The 27,992-nt window shown below is 47.0% G+C and overlaps 1 protein-coding gene and 1 long non-coding RNA gene across 4 annotated transcripts; both read right to left on the reverse strand.

Annotated features, from left to right (window-relative positions):
* Nucleotides 1-414: 414 nt before the first annotated feature.
* SLC25A25 (solute carrier family 25 member 25) lies at nucleotides 415-27,928 on the reverse strand. 3 transcript variants are annotated; one of them, XM_075519919.1, is made up of 10 exons: nucleotides 27,553-27,928; nucleotides 7,493-7,619; nucleotides 7,317-7,404; nucleotides 6,431-6,542; nucleotides 5,531-5,689; nucleotides 4,611-4,763; nucleotides 4,377-4,484; nucleotides 3,960-4,127; nucleotides 3,387-3,537; nucleotides 415-2,949 (listed from the first exon to the last, which is right to left on the reverse strand). In XM_075519919.1, exons 1-10 carry the CDS (start codon nucleotides 27,835-27,837, stop codon nucleotides 2,765-2,767), a joined length of 1,536 nt encoding a protein of 511 aa, XP_075376034.1. In that variant the 5' UTR covers nucleotides 27,838-27,928; the 3' UTR covers nucleotides 415-2,764. The 3 variants fall into 3 exon arrangements, with proteins under 3 accessions (XP_075376034.1, XP_075376036.1, XP_075376035.1); XM_075519921.1 differs by lacking the exon at nucleotides 27,553-27,928 and adding an exon at nucleotides 27,059-27,361; XM_075519920.1 differs by lacking the exon at nucleotides 27,553-27,928 and adding an exon at nucleotides 10,201-10,476.
* LOC142418300 (uncharacterized) lies at nucleotides 25,724-27,119 on the reverse strand. The gene is made up of 3 exons (XR_012778246.1): nucleotides 26,982-27,119; nucleotides 26,146-26,176; nucleotides 25,724-25,817 (listed from the first exon to the last, which is right to left on the reverse strand). It is a non-coding gene; the product is annotated as an uncharacterized LOC142418300 (long non-coding RNA).
* Nucleotides 27,929-27,992: the final 64 nt, after the last annotated feature.

The raw sequence follows: 27,992 nt of genomic DNA on the forward strand, positions 1-27,992 counted from the left end.
AATGACCTTCAAGGATAGCTCCTGGTTGGTTTTTCACTTGTTGAAGAAAAAAAACTGTACAAAGCCTTTCTTTTGAAAACCCTATAAGCCAGGTTCCTTCGAGGGCATAATTGGACTGCAGAGTTTCCAGCTTTTCTGGGAAACTCACTTCTCTGAACAGAGAGTTAGGGATACTGCACAGATGAGCAAAGCCCAGCAACACTCAGAGATAGGCTAACGGTGTCTAAACATCCCTGACTCATCACTACCATCATTAGCCGTGATCTCAGGTTTGCTGGTTTTGCCTTTAAGAAGAATTCCGTTCTCCCAGGTCCTCGTAGGCAAGATCCTTCACAGTGTCAGTGTCCTTGGTGAGAATCATCCCACGAACAGCACCAATAAACGGTATCGAGAAAGAGATGCAGACACGTGGTATCTCTTTGACAGACCTTTATTAGCAGACTGTTCCCTACATGAAGAATCCGAGTTAGATTTGCATTATAACAATTTGTGGTTACAGCTACAAAGATGGTTGTCATTTTGCATTGATTTTTGCATTCTGATATTCATATTCCCATTAGGCCACACTGGTAGGAAGGAGCCACTGCATAATTTATGACAGGTCTCAAGAAGAGGGGGGGTGGAAAAAAATCGTATCACTAATGCAGATGGGTTAGATTTCCATGTGGCTAACTACTGACAGCACTGGATAGTCAAGGTAGAGCCTCACCTGGAAGACTCTCCATGAACCACCAAAATCTGTCAGCAAAAAAGCAGCTGCTGAGCACCAGCAAATCCTTTTCCGATTTCTCACACACTTCTCCACAGTGCCCATTGCATGTGAAGAGCACTGGCTCAGCAGCAGGGTCTGCTGATTCAGCCTCAAAGCACAACTGCAGCAGCTTGTGTCCAAGTGCAAGTTTCCTTCCATCTCTCTGGAAACTTGTATTTCCTTTAGTCCCTGAGATTTCTCCCCTCCCCCCTTACCTAAAAATTCCCCAAAATCGCTCTCAATTAGCCACCGTGACATCCAACATACACAGACCTTCTACTTCCCAACTTCAGCCATCCACCTGAAAGCCTTTCAGCCATGCACAGAGGCAATTCCAAAATAAGGCGAGCCTCACAATGCACCCTCTCCCCTCCTCCCAAGGTACTGCTTCCTCACCAGCTTCTTTCTCTCCTATGGCTTCTTGCTACAGAATTTCTCTGGGCTGAGGTCCTCCAGCAACAACCTCAGGCATGGGAAAGGCAGCTCAAGCCCCAAAGGGAAGGTACGCAAGCGACTTTATCATCCCTCCCCACGACTCAGCTGTGTGATGTAAGAGAACAAATAGACAACTTCTTAAAACAGGAGAAATACAAGCACAGTGACAATAAACAAGTCTATAAAAATAGTCCAACATAACTCTGTTCAAATAAATACAAAATAAATATGCTTTAAGCAGTAAAACAGTGGAATGCAACGCTGGTCCATTTTGCCCAAAATGAAAAGTTGGATGAGGATCTCCCAGGCCTCAGAAGCCAGATCCTATCAACTAAAGTAGCCCATAACACAGTCAGAGAAATTTTAAAGCCATCTCTTTCCCTTAGCCTTATGAAAAGCACCCTTTGAAAGAAAAGCAAACATGTCTTCAGGACTGAAAGCTCACCTCTCCCAGAGACGACCAGCCCCTCTCCCTAACACCCCTTCCCACAGCAGACATACTCCTGGCTTGGGGACTCCATCCCGCTAATGCAAACCCGAACGTCAATCTACAAAGAGGTCTAAAGAGATAGATAGCAGCGTAGGCACGGGGTTTGGAAAAGGTCCACCGGCTATCCTCGGCACCAGGCAGAATGGAATTCAGAGGTCCATGCAACGCTGCACAGGGGCTCTCGGGTCGTGCTGGGAGCACAACTGCACAGGAGCTGTGAAATATTGTCTTTTGTTCACTAAAGCCATGCATCAAGGTGCCAGTCCATCCAGAGCTCTCCTGCCTTCCCCTTTCCAAGCCCCTGCTGAGTATAAGACAAGCCAATTCCAGCATGCAAAGGATACAGGCATGCAGGCTCTAGTCTGCTGCTTCTGTTAGTAAGTGCATCTTGTTAGTGGATTTATGAGACACACTTAAACCTATAAAAAATAAATAATCCTAATTCTTCATCAGGCTGGCTTAAGTAACCTTCAGCCTGACTGGATAAACCACTGCCCACCAGCCCTCAAAACCAGTATAGTTCAAAGTTACATTTCATGTCAAGTCTTGGAAGCAGAACATGAATGTCTCCTACCCAAAGGAATATATGTAAACATAATAACAAGCCTGGTGTGGCAGCAGCTCCTACACAAGGTTTGTACAAATTTAAACAACGGGTAGGAAGTTAAACAACTGAATGGAAAAAGAAGCTCTTTCAGCAAGTCAGAAGGTGCTCATCTGCAGGCAAACAGGTCTGTACATGCAATTCGCTGAAAGCAGACCTGTTACCCAAATCTTTGCTACTCTGCCATACTGCCGGGAACTGACCTCAGCAACTCGCGCCTTCGGATTCTCCCAGGAGTTCACCTCCTGGTCTCCCAAAAGGCCCAATAAAAAGGACCACGTGATGCTTTATGTGGAGCTCTGAGTAGCAAGATGGCAAAGGCCACCAGATCCTCCCCTCCCCCTTACTGACTCACAAACTATCTGAGATTTCACAGCTTTGCTTAGTCAGCTTAGTGTCAACACATTCACAGAATGAGAGATGGCTATACGTCTTGGGATTGCACCCCAAGATTTCAGAGTTCAAAGTCCTCAGCATCTCCTGGTCACCGTGACTGCACGCCCAGAGTCATCTTCAAGTTTTCATAAACCACGTAGCTGATGCTTACAGCTGGGATCACCTTCATAAAGTTCGGTGCCAGACCCCGGTAAAGACCAAATGCTCCCTCTGTCTTCAGAATGTGTTTAAACAGTCCCCTCATCGTCACTTCGGGAGCACCCTCCACTGAAGCTGCAATAGGGAAAGCCACAATAAATAATGCAGCCTACGTGGCAAAAACACTTTAAGGTAACACCTGTCTGACAGAGCAGTTCTGATTCATGTGCTTCTTGTGGATGTTCACAGACCGAAGGTGCTTCATGGGGGAGAGCATCTAACTTCTCAGCAAGCCACGGCTGTGCTGTACATCGCAGCCATCTTCCCAAACTGCTCTGCAGACACCCTTAGCCCAAAACTCCCGATTTGAGCAAAACAGAACCTCTGTCCTGGCGGTGCTTGGCCCAGATGCTAAGGGCAGCACAAAGTCCACGGTCCTCTTACAGCATGGCATAGCCTACTGCTCAGCTGCACAAGCCAGTTAAGGCTCTTGTCGCAATATTTACACTAGAGGACCTTTACCCTGCTCAGAGACCATGACAGGAGTTCCCACAGTTCCCAGAAGTTCTCACCTTGGGCCTGCATGCGTGTCCTCACAAGAGCCAGTGGGTAACTGGCAAGCTGTCCACAGGTACTGGAGATGGTGCCACAAGCCAGCAGGACAAAGACTCCAGGGTCGGCACTGTTGACAGCATAGCGTTGCAACCAGGCATTTTTTAGTGTCTGGAAGGAACAAGCCAGTTGTTAGCAGTGAAGAGGCAATCAAAAGAATATCACATTACATAAAAAATCTAGTGTAAAGGTGCAGAAAGCTATGTGCAAATTCAGCCAGAAGCACTAGGCTTCTCAAATCTTTTTGAGCTACTGCTACTGTAGTACCTGGGGAAAATCCCTCCTTTAATTTTCTGCTGCAATTTTCTCATAAAAGAAAGAAACAAGGGACCACGCATGATGTCGACTAGGAAAGGAGAATCACTGTATTGGATTACCTTTTAGGCCATTTTGGCTAAAAATCCATTTGTGCCCCATAAGGCTGATCAGGAAAGCTTTGATAAATTACTTAAACTCCTGCAGTAACTGACAGGTCTGACAGTGATAAAGCTACACAAGCAGCACAGCCCTACAATAGGTTAAAGGCTTCATACCTCGTAGACTGCCAGGTCAATACCAGCATACGGAATGATTCCTAGCATGTTGGGGATGTAGCCTTTGTAGAAGGCAGCCATTCCTTCCTTCGAAAGGATGTTTTTGGCACAATCCAACATGCCTGAATATTGTCCCGTCTTCCTTAGAGCCATCCGTGTTTTCAGAACCTGGAAGACAAGAATAAATACCATGAAGGCCTACAGGAGAATCAATAGGAGAAAAACGTGGAGACAGTGTCATTCTTAAGAACATGATGGTCAGGACTACATCAAGTGTCATGTGAGCAGGACTACCTGGTATCATCTCTGAGAACTCATTAATTAAGCTATAATAGCACTGGTGTTCTACCCACATTTTCCCGTCTCGGCACCTTGCCGTGACCCGTCATGGGCTGGACTATCAGCCACCTGCCTCACCTCCATCGGGTAGATGCTGCTCTGTGCAATGGCCCCAGCCAGAGAACCAGCTAACAGCCGCTCATGAATCCTCAGCATTTCTTGGTCAGTACCAATGAACCTCTTGATCTGTAGGAGCCAAGACAGACATACATTGAGGCTCACTGATTTATCTCTGCCATTTTTTTTTTTTTTTTCAGCTTGTCCTTCTGCAAACCCTTCTGCAGCCAGACTTGTTTGTGCCCTTTTACTCACCTGCTCATAGGCCATGAACTTAATGGCAGATTCCGGTGCAATCTTCAACACATTGATGCCATTCCCTCGCCACAGTGACCTTGGTCCACCCTCTCGGATCATTTGAGTAAAACCGCCAACAATGCACATGTTGTTGCTGCGGGAGGCATGAACCTGGGAGAGAGCGCGCAAGCTTGGATTAGTTCCAGTCCTGATTACGACAGTGCTACGTTTTTCCATAATCCAGGGACAAAAGGGCGCTTTTTTTATTTACCCAGAGATTTGCCAAGGCTTTAATCCCTTCCAGATAACTTATGCCATAGGAAAGCAAGCTTCTTTTCTTTTTTGCGAAGTCGAGTGTTAACTAATGAATCTAATCAATATCTCCCTCTGGAATGGGAGAAAAGGTTAAATATGCAACTCCCATACCTAGCGTAGCATCAGCTACCCAGGGTAAACTTCTCAGCTGGCTCAAGAGCAGGTACAGTGAAAAGCAGGCTAAAATCAAGTTTTTCTAACTCCTTTCTAACGCTGATAATACTTATACTGAGTACGAGCTCTGCCAGCTGACCACCACAACCACTTCAGCTCTTGTGGCCTCAGGGTCTCTCATGGGAACACAAGACTTGAACCTGTTTCACCAAAACCCAAGTTTTCCGGTGCTCTGAACCACAAAGCTCTCTAACTATTGACAGTTTCCACATATCTACCTCCCAAAAGATTCTCTGTATTTTTTTAGTCAGTGAATAATAACTTTTTAACACGACTTTGATCATTCAAATAATCTAGAAAGCTTTCAAAAATAGCAATATAAGAGCAATGAGATTAATCCTGGCCAGAGTGTTGTACTGTGTTGATGAACATTAGCATCTCCAAGGCATCCAAGAATATTAAACGAATCTGCCTGGGTATTAAAAAAAACTGGAACTGCTCCATCATACCTGCATGAGCACTTTCAAGCGGTCCAAGGGAGCTGTACAGGTTCTGGACACGGCACCTGCACCTCCACCTGCAACCAGATGTCTCCACCACATCCCTGTCTGCCTCTCTTCCACTGTGAACTCATCAGGCACGGTCAAATTCTCTCCTACATCAAAGATCTGCAAAAGTATAAGGTGTTGGGAAATGCTTCATCAGTTAGCGATCTTGCCAAAGTTTTATTGCTCTTTATCAGTGCTAAGTGTTGAAGCACTGGATATGCTTATTCCTAGTCAGCAGCTTATCGAGAGCCATTAACTGCTGTGTCTGGCCACAGGAACTGCCACTGCTATAGCACATCACAAGGGGAACCTTCACATTTAGAGACTTCTGTCCAAGGAGCTGGCAACTGCTGAACGTTTGTCTGCATTGAAATACTGTGGATCATAGTAAGGAACAAAATTACCAACTGCAGGCAACTGCATGGTGAAAAAGCTGGACCTCCCTGGAACCTTCCAAGCTCGCAGCCAGTTTAATCTCGTTACATGCTATTTACACACACTGAAATATCTCCAGGAAGGACGGCTGCCTGTCAAATCAGTTTCTAGTCTTAACAGGTCCTGAACCAGCAGGGGCTGGCCATGGGTATGAGCTCTCAGAGGTGCAAGCCAAGTGAACACCCTCAACTTCTTGCAGAACATACAGTTGTTATCACCTGTGCCAGAGGCTTCAGAAGCCATGCCAGTGATAGATGGCAAGATAACGGGACAGGACAGGAAGCGATTGGGCTTCTAGGGCTACAAGGCAGCTACTGAACCATGAAGAGAAAGATAGGGACTGCTGATAGCAGCTCCTGGGGGTCAGGACTCTGACTGCAAAGCTGGGGAAAGACCAAGACCTGTTGCAGAGGAACCATTTCTTACCGTGGAGTGCTTCCAGTACAGGATGATTTCAGGAATGTTCTCCACTGGGTGCAGCAGGTGATAGTCTCGCCACTCATTCCAATCAATTGTCATTGTCCCGTTTTTATCCATGCTAAAAAGATTTATCATTAGATGAGTACAGACTCCTACTGGGTGACAAATTCCTCCCCCCCTTCCCTTTGATTATTCAATCCTACACGAAAAAAAAAAAAGCTTTGCAAAGCAACTACTAAAAGACTTCTAAAGAGACACAAGACAAAGCTAGGAAATCTTCTATTCAAACACTGCAGAGGTAGAAGTAGGCTCCCTTTTTCCTCCCCTCTCACTGACCCACAGGTGTAGTTACACCCCCTCCTACCAAACTTAGGGACATAACTGACACTGAAGGGAAAATAATACTTACTAGGTGACAGGACCCCAGAAGTGTCCCGTCCTTATTCTGACACACAGGCAAACAGACAGAGGGAAGGTAGCAGAGGAAAGAAAGAGGAAAAAACAGCACAAATAAGTAGTTGTTAACATGTTAGTGCCACATGCATAAAGCACTCAGCATTTCCGAAGAGCAACTGCACAGTCCCTCTCCAAAGCAGCAAGCTCAGGGCAGCAGGACAATCAGACAGGGATGCAAATCAGCTCAGGTGCAAGTACTTCCCCACAACAGGTCAGTAAGATAACAGAGTCTGACAGTAACTCTCCATAATGCATTACAACCTTGTAAGTGTCAATTCACAGAAAAAAAATCAAAATGAAGAGTAATAGGCAAAAAGGGAGGAGCTGCAGTCTCTGGAAAGTGTGTACAGGGTAGAAAGAGGAGATGGGTTCCATGTCCCTACACTTCCTTCTAACCCCCTCAACAGTAAAACAGAAGAACCAGCTGAATCCTCACCTCTTCAGTATTTTCTCAGCCTGCTGTTCAGAGATCTTGACTCCCAGGTCCCGAAGAGACTGTACAATCTCCTGGGCATCAATACGGCCTGCAAAGATAAGCCAGTGAGCTCAAGTATACGTATTACAAGCTAACACATGCAGTAGTCTATTCATGAGCATGAGAAAGGTGTTTACCATCATTCTTCTTATCCAAACTCTTGAAGACCAGTCTCAGCTTCTTTTCATGATCTTGCAGATAGTGAACAAATTCCTCAAAATCCAGCTGTCCATCCAGGTCCTTGTCTCCAGCCTTCACAATTTTCTGTTCAAAAAATAATCAAAACCTGTCAGTTCCTTTGTTCATTCAGACAGATCTGCCCCTTCTTCTACCATATTTAAAGATCATTTCCTACATGACTTTGACTTTTCCTCTAGAAAGTAGCTGAGAATTATGATAATTCCTCAAAGAAATTTGAGCAAAGCAATAGTGTAGAAAAGTCACCTGATTCCAGGCAACTGTCTCCCGAAGTTAGTTACGCAGATGAAATGCCTCATGCTTTTATCAGGGATACTCTGCTAGTATCATGTGTCTAGTCTCAGTCCTGTATCATGATTAACACCTTACACAGCCCTTGTAGAGGTTCTTGAACTATGTATGAGGCAACAGATTTGCACAAAAAGTGAATCACAAAACTTCAGGTAATAAAAAAACCTGAACAGGAGAAGGAATTTCACGCCTACTACGATTCTTAGAGAAGTAAGCTCCCTCTGGCAATAACTAACTCCAACCAGAAAAAGCCTGTCCAGCTCTAGTGGACACAGCCAAAGATAAAAACCCCTATGAACTGGTTTAGGCACCCTGGAGCTATGTGCTTTAATTATACACGTTTCCATGAAATGCATATAGAACAAGAAAAGTTTCTTAGTAGGACAAAGCTAAAAATCAAGATCAGACTCTGTGCCAGACATCTAGGACAAGGTAAATGACGCATTAACTCACTCCAGCATGGGGCAATAGCACATGGACTGTCCTATCTAAGGGCACGTGGCTACTTGTTGACAGGAGTTGTGATCTCCAGCCTGCAAGGATGTGGCTCAGGGAGTTCCTATTCCCCTTCTTGTTCAGTCATTTGCCTTTGACAGCCTCTAAGTCTTTTTCAAGATGAATCAGTGAGCAACACTAAACGAGGTGTGATTCAGTCTACTGCATTACCCACTTTTTTGTTTTAATTCTTGTAACATTTATCTGAACAGCAGGTGGGTTGTTAAGGAAGCTCTGAGCCGAGATCAAACACTAGGCTAACCCTCTGCACCAATATTTTGTTCAATATTTAGGCTTCAAAGGTAATAGGCAAACCTAAGCTTATTGTGGTATTTCCTCAGTCTGTGAGCGCCAGTCCCCTTCATAAGCCTTAAGTCTTTGTTTCAATGCCATTTTAAATTACTTCAATACTACATACTTCACTATTAAAACTCTCTTTCTCGCCCCACCAAGTCCTGTCACTTTAGCCCTAATGCTATGAGGATTATTCCTAGTCATTTTATGAACCTTAAATAAGAAAGTGCTGTCCCAGCTGCCCTGACCTTTGAGGTGTGCCCAGTATTCTTAACCTGCAATTTATCATATGACTGTTGTGAAGTTCAGATATGACCCCACATTCAACTTGTAGGCTAAAGATAGACCAACACCCCTCGCATGTCAGCAGATTGGCCTTGAACAGCTGAATCAGGGCTTCCCTCTGACTGGCAACCCCCAACCAGTTGGGAGGCACTAATAATTCGGAGGCACTGTAAGAGAGATGCGACTGTGCAGCTGCTCCTGTTCTCTCAGCACACCCCTAACAACTGCAGGGATGTGCAATGAGTGATCAGAGACCGCGGGCAATAAAAGCTGCCTTGCTCTGCTAGCCTTCTTCCTCCACGATCACAAAGCAAAAACGCCACAAGCCTGTCGAAAGGTAACCTGCAACACGTGTGAAGGGTGAGAAAGCCAAGCTCCCAGCATCTTCTCCAGAGATATGAACAAATATCTGCCTGCAGCTCTTCGCTTTTAACAGCGAATAAGAAATCTCCATAGACAGAACTGCTCCTTAACAGTTATGCTGGCTGCAGACGTTTCTATGGTCGCCCGCATAACACACAGCCCCTGCAGCACACTTTGGGACCCCACACATCTTAAAGCCTGCTACATCCCCCATTTGTGCCTCTGCACAAAGGAATAAAAAGCCTACCCAGCTTTACCGTTCAATAATCAGCTGTCTGGGCTCTTGACAGCCTGGTCATAAAAATTGCGCCAGTAGCAGCAAGCTGAAAGCAAGAGCTGTGACACAGAGTCAGACGGAGCGCTCCACGGATTTAGTGCATCTCCCTTCTGCAGCGAAGGGAAACGTTCTTGCACAACCTCCCCCGGCTCAGCCCACACACCGCTGCTGAGCCGCTCTCCAGCTCACAGCACAAACCTGCTCACCTTCACCGGGGCGAGACCTGCATCGGCTTGAGCTGACATGAGGTTACACACCTCCCGTCAGAAGGCGGGCAGGCGGAAGGGTGTAAGAAGGAAAAGGAAGAGGATGTGAAACGTATTTGAGCAGACCAGTTAAAGCAAAAGAATCCATAGCTTGGAAAACCCCTTTCTCTCTTTAACTCGCATCAAATCAACTGTTTTAAACAGTCTTAGAGGCACTGAGGTCTCATCAGATTCAAGCCAAAATAATCAAAAAGAAAAAAGTCTACTCCACGTTGCTTCGGCAATCCCTGCCAAGGGGCAAAAGAAACGTGTCCATGCTGTACTCAGCTATTACGACAGAGCCGTCATGAACTTCTCCCCCTCCGACCAGCCGCTCAGGGTGCTGAGACCACCCCTCCATAGCTCGCTCCCTCCCGATCCTCCCTCGGGGCCATACCTGCTTCCACTGGCGGTAGGTGGAGAACTCCTGGGAAGGAATGAAGAGGCTGAGTCGGAAGATCGATTTGAGCTCAGCCGGCAGCCCCTTCGACTCAAAGTATTCAAACTCCGTCTGCGACTCCCCGAACACTGGCACATACAGACAGAGGCAGAGCATCTTTCTGAGCCGGGGACTCAGCTGCCCTGCTCAGACTGACCGGGAAGGGAAGTAAAACTGAATGATTCCCCTGAGCTAATTTCAGTGCGTAGTGGAAAGGAAATGCCAGCAAGTCTCATGACACATGCCTATGAGCGCAGCCGGCTCCAGTGGGATTGGCTGCACAAGCCCTGCCCTTCTACTTAAAAGGGAAGCCGTGGCTGTACAGTCCCACCCAGCTGCCAGCGAGACACTGGATCTGGAGGAGGCATGTGAGCTGCCTCCCATTGCTCAACACCAGGATCCCATTAAGAGCTTACATCACGCTCACCACAAGTTAACTCTTACCGGGCGTCTCATTTAACCCAAGAGCCTTTGGCCAACACCCAAGACGCTCACTTGCTGTTCCTTACATCCGACCGGTCCTTTCTGATCCTGTGCTCGCCACTTCACGGATTTACACACGCAGCACAGTAGGGACTAGTCTTGACCATAACCTCTCCCACCGTACAACACAGGAGGACTCTCACTGTCTTCCTCTTCCCAAAATTCTTCCTCTAAAACACAGTAAGAGCAAGATGCCATCCACTTACTGCGTTCACACACCTTTGGGATATCCAGCTTAAACAAAAGCCTCGAAATTCCACTTTTATAAGGTTACTTTGCTATGCCAGAGTTGATTGGCTTTGGTTGGAAGTCCTCCCAAAAACACTAGTTCCAGCTAGGCGCAGGCAACCCCTGCATACCAAGATCTCCTCTGCAGCACTCAGGAGTTACTAATGTAGGCAGCAATAAAGCCTGTGGAGGTTTGCCATTGTGCAGGATACCCAGAAAACCACCAAAATCAAGGGCAGGCTTCAAAACAGACCCAGCTGCTTCAAAGCCTCCTAGCTAAGCATCCACACAGCAATTACAACAGCTTGCTAGTTCTTCCTCCTCTCCTAACTACAGTTAAACATTGCAGTCGGATATGCGCTATAATGAGAAGTGGCCCAGCAGAACAACATTTTCCAGTTTCTACAATTAAACCTTTGTAAGAGAGTTCCTGAGCTTTCATCAGGAGCAAGCCAGGCTGAAGAGGGAGTGTGGCACATGCATCATTTAATGCAGATATAATTACAGGCTTCTGAGCATTTAGTGGAGTTTGATGCATGGGATAACACCTAGCACTACAGCGCGAGTACCAAGAAGTGCAGCAGGTAACAATACTGCTCAGTACAGAATTACTAATTGCTAACATGAATTTTAAAATAAAGTTATAGTCTTGATATTCATCAAAGAGACGCTATCTTACAAGGAAGATGCAAAAACCCATAGCCAATAACCAAAACACTATAATCCTGCCTGCACTTGAAGTAACACAGCATGTTTGCTAAACTGGTTTAAGCCAGTCCAGCTAACAGCTTTCCCCACCACTGCGGACACAGCAACATTTTCTTGTGTTTGCTCTGTTTAAACAGACTGCCTGGCCAGTGCAAAGTCCAATAAGTGCTCCCCTCCTCAGATCCTAATGCACAAGGGGCCTTTACCATGGTATTTTGTTCTTTAGATGTAAAGAAAAGCCAAGGTCTGTAATAAGCTGTTTGTGGAGCTGCATGTCAATCACACGAATTGGGAATATTTAATCTGGGGGTTTATTTCAAGGATTTTTTTTTTTATTATTTTTAAAAAGCTTAATAGATCACGACTCGCAGCAATTCGGTACCCTTGAGAATCGTGACCTACAACGGTTTCCTACGCCCTCTCCTGTCACCTCACCTACCATGGCACTACTGCCGCGTTACCTAAGCAGGCTTAACCTACTCCCTGCTGACGTCTCTCCGCACGAAAACAGGATCTTCTCAGGGACTCCAGATCCTCTTAAAGATCAGCTACAGCAGCTCACTACATGCACGCCAACAGCACACCCCAGCCTTCCCACCAAGCTGAGTCTCACTTCAAGCAGCACCCCAATGCTACACACCACCGGCCAAAAGCAAACGCCTTCAGCAGCCTGACCAAGGCGAGCAGCTCCCCCCTGCCCAGCTCCAGATAGTAAGTGAACAAATGTAACTCGGATTTGCCCCACCAAGCCTTAAGATCCTCCGTAGTCCTTCCCACGAGTTGCCAAGCATCACTATTATAGCTGCTTGGCAGCTCAGTTGCTATGCCAACATGATGCAGATTTTCCTAATAAACTCTATCTGCAGTTGGCAGCTGAAGACAAAGGCAAAATCTGCACATTTTAGGAAAAAAGCCCTACTACCTACGTCAGAGGAAAGGAGAAAGGTAATAAGGTTAAGAAAGCTGATTTTAAGCAGGGTATTAATTACAGGACAGCGAGCTAAGAAGGAGAGACAGATTATGAATGAAGTTTATACCAGCAATTCTGGTTATAATGACAAAGGGAACTTAAACAGGCATTAACAAGTATTTAGATTTCACCTAAAAGAATCCTGGTAAACCTGGAAGTACTCAAAAGCACGATAGCTCTCCGAAGCTGCAGGGATCAGTGCTGCCTGAACACAACTAGTATGGGGTGACCGCCCAAGTCTCAGCACAGGCAGCCAGTCCCGCTCCCCAGCCCCGGCAGCGTGCACGTGGCTGCACGGCCGCAGGCAGCAGCACACCCACCCCAGGCCTTCAGCCGTGAGCTACGCACAGTACGCCCCTCATAGCACTGTCTATTCCTGATCAAGCCAAGGACAGGGCACAGAGCTCCAAATAAAGTCAGTCCTCTCAAGTCACTCCTCCCTGGTATTTCCTCCATCCACCAATTCTGCCAATGAAGCCAGAGCTGGACCTACACATTTTTGGTCGATGTGAAGCCAGCCTAGCTAATACCCTCCTCTGCGAAAGGGAGCACTAGATGGGTCCATCTTCCTTCTACAGAAGGCTTGCTTTTCTTGCCATCAAGGAAGCTGGAAGCTCATTGTCTATTTTATTTATAGTATTTGGTTCTTATTTAAATGCTGCACGAGTTACCAGTTTCAGCACCCTGCCATTCCATCACTAACCTTTCCAAGTCATTTGTACTCTTCTAGGCATCTGCTTCATCACCGGTTTACTACATCAGCTCCAGAAGGTACCTCCCAAAGGATGGGAGGATGCAGCCATACAAGGAGCAGGAAAGTATGCTGTTTAATTTTGAATTTACTTTGCTAAAAAAAAAAAGTATCTAAAAATATCAAGTGCCAGTGAGCATCACAGCCACATAACTAACATCCTCCCTCACAGGCAAAACAGCTTTCTGGGCGAGTTCACCATGGGCCAGAGAGAGAACCGCTATTGCTTGAAGTTTTCACTAGGTTCTGCTGACTTGGTATTTTTAATTTCAGGAAACTAGCTTATAATTAATTGTACAGTACAGAAAGTCCTCACAAAGCACAAACAAAGAGTGTAAAGTATAGGAAGGAGGGGAGTTAATAATTTAAGAGACCCCAGCAGAGTAAAGAGCTGCAGCCAGCCAAGGCTGTGCAAGAGGAACAACAGAGACCGGGGAAGGCAGACAACACAACATGGTATTTGACATAAAGGTAACCAGGAAAGGTGACCTGTTCCACTGACAACACATAGATCCAAAGTTACAAGTCCAGATGGTGACATCAGGGCCAGATCATACCTCTCTCCTGTGTACACACAACCAGGGGCCAACACATCACATTTGCAATCAGTATTTTCTCCCACATTTGCAGAAACAGCCTCATGTTGAAATCGTTACCTTCAAGCAAGGATCTGAGCAGAAACACACCAACTACAACGTGAAGATTGAAGAGCCAGGGCTAGGAAGCACCTCAGGTCAAATTTATCAATACATGCAAATTCCCTACAGTAAGCCAAGTATTGGGCGTGATATTTTTTGTGGTTTTAGCAGATATGTTGTTAACAGGCGTTTTTAGAAAACAAAGTGGCATACCAGTCAAGAGGCTTCTCCCAAGGTCACAGACATCCAATGGCAGAGAACAAAAGCCGTGTGTCCCCCACATTTTCTTTAAACACCAAATAATACTGTTCGCTCACAGTGGTTTATAATCTTACCCCTAAGGCGGTACAAGACTTTTCGCAACACTTCTCCTTCAGACGGGTAATTGGAACACAGATATCTGATCAAGCACAAACAAGTCATTGCAGCTTAACAAGTTACTGTCCATCAGCTGAGCCACACTGGCTGGATGCAGTATTAGCCGGCCTGAATTGCAAGGTAAAACGTATCTGCATAATCCTCAACAGAAGAGCTTTACGCTGCGTTTTACTTTACAATCAGGGCAGGCTAAAATTACACAGTCACAACGTCCCAGCAGATGGGCAGTTACCTCCTAAGCTGCAAGAACTCCATTTTACCACATCCTTATCCTCTAGGTATTTCTCCATTAGCCAGTTTTTGGGTTCCTATGCAGCAAAACTTCCCAGGGTCACACAGGAAAGAGGAGGTTGGTACCGGCTTTCGGAGAAAGCTTCATTTGCAGGTGTGAACAGATGGACTCTCCCTGACTGAGGAACCATTGTTCCCCTGGAAGACACCAGAGATTTTCAGCCCTATGTTTTCAAGGTTTTCATCACAACCTCCTTCAGTTCTGAGCCTCTGTCCTTCAACCTCTGCACAGAAGTCCTCCTCTTCTCAAAATGCGCACACTCCTCTTTTTGAAGAAGATGCACAGTGCAAACTGCTAACGATAGGGATGAAGGCAGAAGTCCCTGCAGATTTTTCAGTCTGATTCAAGCAGGGAGTGGCTTCTGCTCCCCAGAATATGAAATGCCACCCTGCCTGTTTCCATTCAAAACTGCAGCAGAAAGGATATTCATCCCCTCTACAACCTGAACCTGTCGTCCCCCATTTTAGAAAGCTTACAGCAACAACCATGTCCGATTCCCTGTCAAATAAGCTGGATCCTGCAAGTCATGCACCCCTACCCCTGCTGCAGCCCTTTAGTATTATCCCAAGCTCCCACCTCTCGCAGGGGTTACACCTGACTCCTTCTCCCCTAATCCCAGGTCACACCCTTGGTCTTTAACCACATATAGTCAGAGCTGACTGCACCATCCTCAGGAGAGATGGACAGCATTCCCTCCCCATCAAAAATAAACCAGAATTGCAGTCAGCCAGCACTGTGCTAGGAGTCCAGGCACTAAACTAAGCAGCTTTTGTTTGCCTCCCCCCAGACAAAGCCTCACCATTTATTCTCCGCCAATTGTGCGCACCCTCCACCTCCCCGCTCTCCCACCCCCCGGGAAGTTCCCATCCTCACGCAGATTTTAGTCTCTCCCTTATGCCACCCGCTCCCCAGGGACAGGCTTTCCTCTCTGCCGGGCTGTACCATTCAAATAATACAGCCAGTTACTCATTTGCTCAAACCATGCTAGCTTTTCCAGAGGCTTGCCCAATTACCAGAGACTGACTCCAGAACATTTTAGGATCTATTTGATCCTTTGCCAGTCTCCAGTGCAGGAGTGGGACTCGCCACTAACCTGCATTATCATTCCCTGCCCTCTCAGTCATGCTTCTTACAAGTTGCCCAGGAATCTTCGAGACCCCCGTATTCCCCCTTGCCCCTAAACAGCATTTTCACCCCCTTTGAACACCATGTCTGAAAGGTTAGATCGCCTCCTCTCTTCACAGTCATGCCCCCGGTCCCCCCACATTTCCCTTCTAGCAAGCGCACGCGTTGGACCCTGCTCCCTCTTCCTGTTCCTCTCCCCCCTCCCCAAATACACACACACCCCCCAGCTACTCACACACTCCACCTGCAACACCGCTACTCCCGGCAGACCCCACACTCCGCTGTCATGTGCGCCAAGCCCTCCTCAGGCCCCTGGATATCCCGTTACCTTTGGAAAATGCTCTGCGGGTCCAACCACCAGTAGGATAGTTGGTCTCCTTTCAGTGGGATCAGTCCCTCTGTCCTGTGGTTTCCCCAACATCTTTGGCCCTTTCTCCCCGGGGCCTGGAAGTGGGGTGGTGTTTCTGGCCTCATCCTCTTTTTCATCTGCAGGACCTTGGCATATGGCCCTAGGAAGGAAGCTAGACAGAAAATGCCAAAGGGTCTGCAGCATCGCTGCTCCAGCGAGCGTCCCAGGCAGGGAAACCCTGCGCGCTCAGGAGCTGCCCGCTGCCAAGGATGATGTGCCTGCACTACCAAGCACCCCCAAGATGGGAATCGGCACGGCAGCCAGCGGGAGGTTCAACCCAGCGACTCCACAGGCTCAGATTCTTTACAGACCGCTCCTGCGGACGCTTCCTGCCTTTTGAAATTGCTGCTACTGCAGTCGTGCCTGGCCTGACAAGCAGCTCATTGTACCAGAGCCTCAGAAATCTGACGGCAACAGACAAAGCACAAGACCCCTGGCACAGAGAAGCCGAGACGCTGAGCTTTGCAGACTGCTTGGACAGAAGAGCCAAGATGCTGCGCTTAAGAGGAAAGCTAAAAATGAACCTCTCCGAGAGAAGCTTCTCAGAGCTGCCAATTAACCCGCACGTCCCGGCTCATCCTAACGGCACATCAGACGAGCAGCGAGGCTGAACACCCAGGCTGCGTCCCCACTGCAGCAGTGCCCAGCCAATCCTCGCTCCCAACACTGCGGTGCTCCGGAGCAAGGCAGCGCGCGCAGCCGGGCGGGAGCGCGCCCTCCACGCAGGAGGCACCCCGCCGCAGAGGAGCGCGCTGCCAGCTCTATCGGGCAGGTACGGGCAGGAAGGGCAGCGGGGCAGCCGTCCATCGGAGCACAGAAGCCACGGCCCGAGGCGATTCGGCAGCACAGGATTGTCCGAGGCGTGTACGTACCTGCTTCTGGGGCTCGGCAGCTTCGGCCGCTGCTCTTTGTTAGAGCAGCAGATGGTTCTCCGGAGAGAAGCCGGCTTTTCCCAGCCATGGCTGAATTAACCTCTAGCTGCACCCTCTCTCCCTGGTCTATTATAGTCTCATCCGTCATTACAATAGCTCTTTGGTGCTGCATTGTGCTTCTGCCATTTGGCTTTCAGCGCAACACAGCGACACACTTGCACAGCATTTATGGCTAGTCATCTATGCAAGATCTAATATGCTGTGGTTAAACTATTGCCAATTAGTCAAACAGGCCGAGTTCTGCTAAAGGAGCCTTTAACCATACAGTCAAGGGTAGGATTAGCCGAGCTGCAGGTTGAGCCAGAGCAGGACTACAAGTATATATCAATATATAATCACAGAACAGATGACATTCCCTGAATTTCTACAAGAAACACCACGTTTCCCTCTGCTGCCACAGCAGCAATTGCTCATAGCCTCGGCTGCAAGGCACCAGGGCACCACCAGAAAAAGTCAACCCACCTTGGTGGAACCCAGCAGCCCACGTCGGGCAGGCACAACAGCAGGCTGGAGTCAGGAAGGGCTCATTTTCTATTTTAAAGTACCAACAACTTACCTTGTAGTCCTAAATTCTTGCCTGCCTTTTGCATCTACAGACAGAGGGCACTGCATGCCTCACTTTCCAAAGCATTATGACTTTTCCATAAGAGAACAGCTTGGGTTTTTTAACACGCAGGATAAGTAAGTGCAGACCACAGCTTCCATCACCCGAGGCTCCCTACCCACAGTAGCACAGCAAGGTCCACGGCAAGCAGAGGACCTCCATTCTCAGCTTTTAACTTTTGAGAGTGACAGACTGTAGGAAACTTTTGTTTTACAGGTATTAGATATGAAAATACAATCCAAAACCTGTGAAGACTGCAAGCTTTCAGTAGCCAATTTGCAAATAAATTTTAGAGGGAGAACACAAAACACCACACTTTTGGGAACTTGTTAATGTTGAATTCCTTTAACCAATCTGAGTAATGGAAAAAGTGAGAGACAAGCACATAGAGAACATCACATTAAAGAATTCTTCTGCAACTACTTTTTAGAGTTACTTAAGGAGAAAAAAATGCTGTTTAATCATAAGGTCTACATACAGTATGCAACAAAGTTAACCTTAAACCTTGACACACACACAAAAAAAACCCAACAAAACAGAAAACAAATACAAAATTCAGAGGCAGTAACACTGGGGTGAGGGTGCAGGGAAAGCCCTGTCCCTCTCTGAGGAATGGCACAGTCCAGTTCTGGTTGGGATGCAGTCAGAAGCCCAGGCTCAGGCACAGAGAGTGAGGCAGAAGAGAGTGAGGAATTTTTGTCATGCCTCGATTACCTTGAGATGCTGCCAGTCATCACAACTACAAGCACAAAAGTTAAACTACTTTCTAAAACGCAGTGATTCAGATCCTTTAAGATGACATTTGAAAGTTCCTAATGCTCTCAAGCCAGAGGAGGAACAAAGCAGATTTTCTGAACCAGGCACAGTTCTTCAAAACCAGCTTCTATTAGCCTAAGGCTGTCGTTTCACAAGAAGCAGTGAACTGATCTGAAGCTTACTGCTGCTAAGAGATCGTCTCACACATCCACATCAGCTCTGTATTTACCTTGCTCCATGCTCCTCTGACAGCCTCATTAAGTCAGCCAAAAATTACAGAGCTTTCTGCTGGGCTAACCAGTTGAGGCTACTCATGGATGGGGTCCAAAAAAGCCTGACTGCCTGGGGAAAGGGCATTAGAGCTGCCTGCGGCGGCAGCGGGCAAGACTGGCTCTGCTGCTCACAGAGCTACAGGCCACGATACAGAAGGCAAAGCACCTGGCTGGGACTTTGGATTTGTCCTCTGTGGTCACTTAATGCTGGGCTGCTACTCACAAGGACCCGTTAAACCAGCTGATATTACTTGACGCTATTTCCTACAGTTTCTGTGCATAGTGTTAGCTTTAGTGGTGTGTGCATGGCAGGGACCCGATCTTCCTTTGTTCACACAGAGATTACATAGTAAAATAATCATTTGTGCAAGAAATTACATGCCTGGGGTGCAATTAAAGCAGAAACTCAGCAATGCTTCCTTGGCCTTTGTCCTCACTAAAGGAAACCTCAGAGGAATTCTGCCACTGCACTAATCCACACAGCTCCTTGAGAACAGACAGACTTTTCTAATCATATTTAAGGGGGGGGGGGGGGGGGAAGGCATTTCTTTTACCAAGTGGGGAATTTTATTAGGTCAGGATAATAAACCTAGTAACGGCAAGATGATTATAGCTAGAGGCAAGACAACTGCTCTCCTACAGGGAATTTGTAGGGAAGTATTACCCTACCAACACCACCACCGAAGCCAATCATTCACACATAAGAAAAGATGCAATAAATACTGTGAGTCCAGCCTGAACGGTGACACAAAGGAACAGATGAGAAACAGAAATTCACTTTTTCTAGAAATCATGAATGAACACCTAGACTGCACGGCAACAGCTTTCCCAACCTAGGCTTCATTAGAAGACAGTCAGCCCTCCAATTCCAGCTGTTTCCATGAACCAAGCCCAGGATTTTCAAGGCAGAAAAGCACCAGGACTGATCTGAAAGCTGGCTCTTGGCCAGCACACCAGTCACTGGGGACAGAAGGTGCCCGTGGCAGCTGGCCTCAGAGTGCTACACCACCAAAATGGATAGTCATTAGATAGCCAGAGGACAAGCTGACAATAAAGTCGTGTAATCTATCCAAACGGAGACAAAGGAGAAAGGAAAGAGCAAGAGAGTGACGTGTTTTGCTTAATTAAAACAGTATTTTCCTCAGTACCGCAAGCTGTCAGAGGGAGGTTCTGTTTTAAGCCACAAAGCCAAGGTATCTTGTATCCTCTTCAGCCACATCATGCAGGTCACGTCTTCGTACCTGCTCCGTTTGAAACTCCAGTTTTCAAACAGGCAATTGCCCTTTCCAGCCTGGTAGTACTGCACAGAAATTCAGACTCAGACTATTTGCTTTAAGATTGGCTTCTAGAAGACTTTGGAGTAAATGCATAGCGTTTTCCAGCAAGAATGTGAGCCTCATCACCAGACAATTAGCTAACATGTAAAAAATGCAGGAGGGAGGGTGAAAAGAAAGGGGGGCAGAGGGAAGGGAGCTGTGCTCGGAGCAATGACCCTTCTCCTCCTCTGCTGCAGGAAGAGCTGCCACCGCGGTCGTCGTCTCCAGTTCCTTAGGTGACCCCGCAGGAATCAGCCGTGACTCATCTCCTTTGGGAGCTCTCCTGGAAGCACCCCGAGAAGCGCTGCCTACACGTGTGCCACCCAGAGATAGCACCCAGCTCGCCTCAGCTGGGATGGGCCACCATGATTCCCCCAATTATCTCTTATCTTCAAAGGCAATTTCCGAAAGAAAAACACTTTCAAAAAAAAAAAGTACTTCCCACTTTTAGAATGCAGAATTTAATCCTGCACAGTGCTTCTTGCACCACGCCATAAAATCTAAACATCTTGGCCACTGCTGCTTAAATAATTAAACTCTCTAGTGACATTCAACTATGTTAATATATTAAGGTAACACAGCATAGTTCAGTGAACACTACAAAGAAACCTAGATCACTTTGTTACAGGAACCCTGGCACAAGTGATTAGCTATTCTAGTTGATATATTAAGGCAACCAGGGGCCAGTGCCAAATACAGAGATACAGAGAGAGCTGGCCAGGGAGGGGGAAATACACAACCATTGCCCAGAACAGCAAGTTCCAGCGAGGTCGTACCGTATCACATGAAGAACCGGGGATTGACCAAGAGAAAGGGCATCCTTAGTACTCAGAAATTAGAAAGTCAGCTTCTCACTGCACTAGAAAGTAACCAGGAAAACAGCTAGTGAGAAATGATGGCCCTCCAGCAGCCCGGGCCCAGGCTCGCTCTCACACAGCCCCTGTTCTCCTTAGGCTAAACAATGTAGATTCACATACCAGACAGCTTTGTCTTTCCAAGCAACTCATGATCTAAAAATTTCAACAATTTCTCTTACAGCAGAATTCTCCACTGTAAGCCACTAACTGCCAGAAACTCCCCTGCTGCTCGCTGCACATAACTTAGAAAGACTAAGATGTCTCCGTTGCCTTTCTACGTTGATAACTAGTATCACAGCTGCACTGCTCCACTCGAGACAAAGTCTGGGGCATCATTAAAGTGTGCTCATGTCCCACATTCAGACAGACAAATATAGGACATGAACAAGAACAAAGACTCATTTACCATTTGCTACAAGTAGGTCTGAAAGAAAAAAAAATCCTTCCCTCTTCTCCTCCTCCCAACACCATATCATGTTATAATATATGCAACGGAGAGCATGGAACTGCAGCATCACCATTTTGTAGGGCTCTCAAACAGGAGACCAAGTCCTTATTCTGGCATTGATGTCACTTTTTTAACACTTGTCAACCATTTAAGTGTTCAATATTCAGCCAGATTTGTCACCGTTTTTCTTTTTAAATAAAAAATTTTAAAAGAAACAATAAGTATACTGAAGTCCTGGGGGTTTTTTACCTGCCCTTGTCTCAGTAATGTGGCTAATAATCCAATGCAGATGAGGATAAGGAGACATTTTCCACTACTTTCAGAGGCATCTAGCCCTGGTCACTAAATAACACCCCACAGAACACATGCTGAAAGACCAAAACCCTGCTGCATATTCTGCGCAGGCACAATCAGTTGCTTTGGATCGTTTTTGCTGTTTCATTTCACTCGGGCTCTGGGGATCCTACAGGCATTCACTTCACTACAGAGTTCAGAATACGCACCATCCTGCAGGAAACATAATACTGCAAGGCCACGTCAGTGACGTGCAGGATGCCTTTCTGCAAAAGAGACTCTCACACAACGTCGACATTTAAAATTGATATGCTCAAGTCAAAGTTGCATCTCCATCTCCCAAAGGTCAGCCAGTATCCTGCGTTCATTGTCACTCTGCAAATAGGACAAAGGTCTCAGCTAAATAAACCTGAGAACCACCAGGCTTCTCCAATTTGCTGCAAGGTAGGACAAAAAGTGATCCTGGAAGAACATCCCAAGATTGCATCTCTCAAGAGTTACATACCTGGTCCTGTACATACACGAACATAAAGCAACACTTGCCTAATCCACAATTGTTTGTTTATACGCAAGGTAAGCTTATGCAAGAGCGAGCTTCTCTTGCATGTATTTGCATCTAAAAACTCACTTCCAATCTACCCCTTCGAACGCTGAGTGGACATGTACTGCCAGTTTAATACATTAATCACACCAAGGCAGGTCTGATGACCAGAGACCAAGTTTGAGTAAAGACTTTCACCATTACAGTGTGAGATTCCCTGGTCATTCCCCAGCATCCCTCTCCTCCTGCCCTCCCCGTAAGACCTCTGGGTCCAGGCAGAGTGACAAACGCAGGCAGCCAGCGTGCCAGCCAGTCTCCCCTGACATTCCCTGTCACAGCGCACCCTCCAGCCCAGCAAAGCTCTCGCTTTAGGAGGCTGCTGGCCAAGTCTATTAATAACCGACACTGCGCTGAGAAGCTTCCTTGTGCCAAAGCCAATCCCTGTATTTCTTCTGAAAGTCTTTGCAGTGGCTGTCAAGAACTCATTTGACTGATTACAAAGAGTTCATTTGCATCTTTAGCATGCCTAAATCAGAGAAGGTAACAGAACCCAGAACTGACACCAACTCATCCACTTACCACAGATTTAAAGGCCTTATCTACAACTAAATCATTGACCTACAGTTCTGCCCTTGCACCAGGTTTCCCAAGCGCGTGAGAACAGGGCCTTCATCAAACCACACATTTCATAATTTACAAAGAGCAAGAACAGGCCCTCCACTCCCTATAGACCCAGTAAATATGATCTTTTTTGCTTGCTATTTTAATGTACATTAAACATAAATATATGTGGAGTTATTTAACATGTTACTGAAAGCAGTTTCACCTTGTGTTAAACTGGTTCAGGGTATCCACATTTGTCCTTTGGGATTAGTCAGGAGATGGGTGGTTGAGGAGCTGTTGGCAAATACCTTTCAGCAGAAGGAAGGGCATCAACTGGAATTTCAAACTGTAACACTGCTTCATTTGTTTGATACAACCTTGTGTTGCTCAACCCTTCATGATGAATTACGAAGGCCTGGCTAAAAGCTCCACAACTGCCCCAGCAGGATTCAAGAGAACGCAAGCCATAAAGATGTTGTATCTAAAAGTATATAGGTTTGGAGAGATAATTCAGTGTACATTACAGAACAGTATTAGAATTTTGCTCTTCTTATCATAAACAGACTCTGTAAAGCAATAAAAACTCGAGTCCTCCTTTTCCAGATGACTGTGAACGGAAAACAGGTGAAAGCATCACACAGAAAAGATTCCCTGCTTCCTCTGCCCCTTTACAGTTGCTGAGAATTTTAGTACATTATGCATAGTATAATACAGAGTATTCAAAAGTCTTGGAGAGTAAAATAGTTACAGAAATAAAGAGTGTGAAAGGAATTAAATGACATCATGACAGAAAATAAAGTATTGATCAGAAATAAGAATAAACTTTTTTATGATTGCAACTGCTACAAGAGTTTCTCAATCCATCCATAGAGTCACTCACAAAAGAGCTAACTGATCCACTACCCCGGAACAGCATGGATACAGCATCCTCTGACAGCTGGAAGAGTCCGCGACACGTACTTGAAAAGCAAAGGCATTCAGAGGAGAGGCCCGAAGCAAACAGAACGCTGCAGAGTCCGGCTGCAGCACTGCAGTTATGCTCCTTCGGTACACGTGAAAAGTGGACAACAGAACTTGTGTGGGAGTTTGGACAGCCAGAACTTGGAGATCAAAGAGGAGATACCAGGCAAAGAAAGAGGTGATGAAAGCAAATGTGAAGATTTCAGCAGAATGGGAGCTGATGTAGTTTCATATGGGGAAGCTGATACTGCAGCAGCAATAGGCAGTCACATATATGAACTCGGGAGAAGAAAGCATCACAAGGCCAAGGAGGACATCATCATTACAGCAGAGACAACTGGACAGTTGTAAATGAAAAGAGAAAAGGGTTATGTTTGCTCTGTTTCTTAAAGCTGAGAGAATTAGTCCACCAGAAGATGCTCAGCACCACCACAGAAGAGGTAGCTGCAGACAAAGTTCACCACTTGAGTCTGTCTCTAGGCAGCTGGGATGAATTCCACCAGTTCAAACTGTCTGGAACTTGAGCAGCAGAGATGAGGTTTTAGAATAGCACTCCAGCCCTGCAGTTAATCGGGATCAGTAAGAAAACAGTTATATTAGCAAATACACAAATACTACCATTATACATCCTTTCAATAATACAACATCTCCAGATACAAAGTAGAAAACATAGTTCCAGTTCAACTACCCATATTTTCATTAAGTGCATATTTCCAGTTCCATAAGTCTATATAAATATTTTCATGAGGGAAGTCAGAAAGTAGTAGTAACAGGAGACAGACTATTCCAAAGTTAGATGTAATTTAGCAGTAAAAGACTATCCCCTTACACAGCAGAACAAGAAAACCTTTAAAAAATTCTTCACATGGTTATCACTTTACTGCTCAAGCAAAGTGAAGCATGTGAATTGCTTCATGCTAACCAGTGCAAACAAGCATTTCTTTAGAAGGCTCACTGATTTGGCACACTGTATTTGTCAAATGGTTTAAAGATAACAGCATGGGTTAAAAAAAAATGCATTGTTTACATAAGCAAATTCCACCTCAAAGGACATCTAAGTACAGCCCCTTCTCTCACCCACCACAGAAGGCCACCTCTAAAACAGAAGGCAGCAATTTTCCAAGAATGCTACAAAGGGTTTTATCTCAGTAAGAGCTCTCAAGCATTGAAGGAGTCAAAATATTGCTCATTTTCTTTTCAAGTTGCAGCCCAAAGCTATTATTGTTACCACAAGGACTTTTAGCCTACTGACGCAAAGAGATTAGCAACTCACAGCTAAGACTGGCGATAACCTCACATTACAAGTCTAATATTTTCTCTGTCTCCCAGACGTTAGAAGGTAACTCCCATATCAAATGTAGTGTTGCATGGAAGGAAAAATAAAACACACCAGAGCCACCAAGTAATTTACTAATCCCAACCAATCCATGTGATTTATGCCTAAATCGGTCTCCAAACACGATGTCCGATACATCAGAAAGGTTTTCATCTTGACGCTTAAGCACTTTTCTTGAGCGTAACTTCACATTAGTTATCCCAAGCATCAAGATGCCATTATTAGCTAAGGATGGGGCAGAAAAAAGAATGACTTATTAATAGAACTGCATGGGAAACAGGAAGTTTATTTGATTTTCCTAAAAATTACACAATGCAGACGTTTTCTAGCCAGCTCTCCGAGGACTGTTCCCACATGTTTAACTGGAACTTCAGAGTTCTGAACTCTGCATCCTCATTCTTAACGGATGCTTTTTACACTGCTGAAGGGGATGCTTTGCAACACTAACAATGCTTTACAAACTCTATTCATCTCACCAGCCGCTTCCTGCGCAGCGGAAGAGAAGGCAGAGGAAGCAAAGGGCTGAGGAACAATACTGACAGACAAGGGCTTCAGCAGAAAGACAGGATTGTTAAGCAGCATCCAGACAGCGCTTCCCTCCGACAGAGCAGTTCCAGTCCCTGCAGAACAGTTCCTTTCAGCCGCTCCCGCAGCGTGGCGAGCAGAAAACCTATCTGCTGGGAAGTAAAAATGCATTTTGTTTCATGGTGCATCCTCCTAGCCTGGAGAATGTCAGGCTGGATTGAATAACATGCCCGGGAAGAAAAGGGAATGCAAACCGAGACAGGCATGCAGGCCTAAGCACAGAACATTCTGGTGCAAGAGAGACTTTTGCCAGCGGTAAAGGATTCGGCACTCATGGGTAGCAGCAGGTCAGCACTTCACAGGGCATGCACAGGTGATTTATATGGTATAATCAGATTTCATTACCAAAACGCACACAGCAGAAAATCACCATGGCACTAACATTATTTTTAGAAACAGCACAACTAAACCACTCACGAGATCCTCACGCTGCCAAAGAATTCTCATACTTTACAGCAGCAAGGAAGATGCCAACCAAAAAGAAATGGTAGAAGTTAAGATGCTGGAGATCCAAAGTTAGAAAGAAACTAGCAACTCTGGAAAGGGTGGATACGTGCAATTAAGGCACTCAAATTGGGGCATCACTCCCAGAACAAGGAGAGAATAAGAACTGTCGCTTGAACTAGATGTCTTTTCAGTGACTCAGAAGTTATCCTTAAACTCTTCTTCCTTCCTGCAGGATTGGGGCACTCGGAGATGGCACAACTCTGACTGTGCCCATGTGTTTATCTACTGTCCTCCCAAGATACTCAGCTTTTTTATGGTCCTGCATATAAAATACAAGAGACTAGGCAGGGACAAACTGTGCACTGAGGACAAGCCCGTTACTCTGATTCATACAGATGTAAGTTACACCAATTACACCTAAACAGAGCAACATCACGGTGAACCTTGAAGCCTAGAATCGTCAGTGTACAACATCACACAAAGAGCTGTGACCACAAAAGGGCACAGCTCCCAATACTGAAGTAGAAAGTCAATGCGCTGCACATTTTGTATACTCCATGTGCAAACTGTACAAATACAGCAGCCTTCCTACATTTTAAGATATTTCAAACCCCTTAAAACAGACAAGTGGGTCTGGCACATATAAGCCATCTTGGGCAAGAAACTCAAGTAGCAACGTGGTGCCAGACAAATGTGAGGAAACGCAATGATGCAATGAAAACTGCACGACAGCCTGACTGCGCCTATCCCTTCCAAAAAATCTTTTACAAATTTAAGTAAGCACGCAGGCTTCCTAGCCCTCAGACCTGGAGAAAGAGGATTTTCTTATGGTTCTTCCTGTCCAAGCAGTAAGTTTTCAATCTTAAATTTCCGCAGTTAGTACCGTACGTGCCTACAGGTACTAAGCAAGCTGATTTCTCCGGGTTTAGTGTTCCAGTCGGCAGGGCTGCTTTTAGGGGAGCACCTGGCAGTGCCCCACAAGCAGAGCAGCGGCGTCTCCCGCCACACAAACGCCCGTTCGCGCTCAGGGTCCCCCGGCTACGCCGCAGGGAGGTACCCGGGTGCAGCTGCTGGCACGCAACGAGCAGGCGCCTGCTGCCCCCGCTAACCCGGCGGGTCTTCTCCCGCGGCCGAGGCCCAGTGAAAGGGTCTTCGGAGCCCACGTCCCGCTCCCGAGAACGGCGGAGCCGGGGCTGCGGAGACAGACGAGCGCTGCGGGGCGGACACGGGCAGGGCGCGGGAGGAGGAGGAGGGCGGCCGGGACGCTCCCTCACCCCCCAGGAACGCACGTCCCGAGCCCAGCCCGGCTCAGCCCCGCCGGCCCAACCCCGCCAGCCCGCACCCCGCCCGCTCCACCGCCCCCCCGCCGCCGCTCACCAGAAGGTCCAGCTCGGTGCGGTGCAGCCCGAGGCGGCCCAGGCCGACGGCCAGGTCGTGGATGCAGAGCGCGCCGTCGCGGTTCACGTCGAGCTTCTGGAAGAGCGCGCGGAGGCGCCGGTCCTGCTCGGAGGCCTCGCACAGAGACCGCCCGCAGGGGCCCGCGCTCCCGCCGCCACCCTCCGCCGCCGGGCCGGCAGCCGCGCCGGCGGCCCGCGGGGAGCCGCAGGGGCAGAGGACGCCGCTCACCACCGGGGAGGCCAGGGAGCGCCGCGCCCCCGGCATCGTCCCGCCGCCCGCCCGCTCCTCACGCGCGCCGACGCCGGCAAATGGCGGCGCTTCCGCCGCGAGGCACCGACACGGAGCGCTTCCGCCTTCGCGCCACACGCCGCGGCCGCCACGTGACGCTCCGCGCCGACCAATGGCAGCGGCCCGCGCGC

Source organism: Mycteria americana, chromosome 17 (assembly GCF_035582795.1).
Source record: "Mycteria americana isolate JAX WOST 10 ecotype Jacksonville Zoo and Gardens chromosome 17, USCA_MyAme_1.0, whole genome shotgun sequence".
Taxonomy (NCBI): domain Eukaryota; kingdom Metazoa; phylum Chordata; class Aves; order Ciconiiformes; family Ciconiidae; genus Mycteria; species Mycteria americana.

Bases quoted from the DNA above. Each gene is read 5' to 3' on its own strand.
- SLC25A25 (XM_075519919.1), bottom strand. From the start codon at position 27,837: ATGCCGGGGGCGCGGCGCTCCCTGGCCTCCCCGGTGGTGAGCGGCGTC. The intron at 4,485-4,610 runs GTGAGTAAAAGG...TGGCTCCTACAG, and splicing joins AGTTCATGGCCTATGAGCAG to ATCAAGAGGTTCATTGGTAC. The intron at 2,950-3,386 runs GTGAGAACTTCT...TCCCTATTGCAG, and splicing joins GACACGCATGCAGGCCCAAG to CTTCAGTGGAGGGTGCTCCC.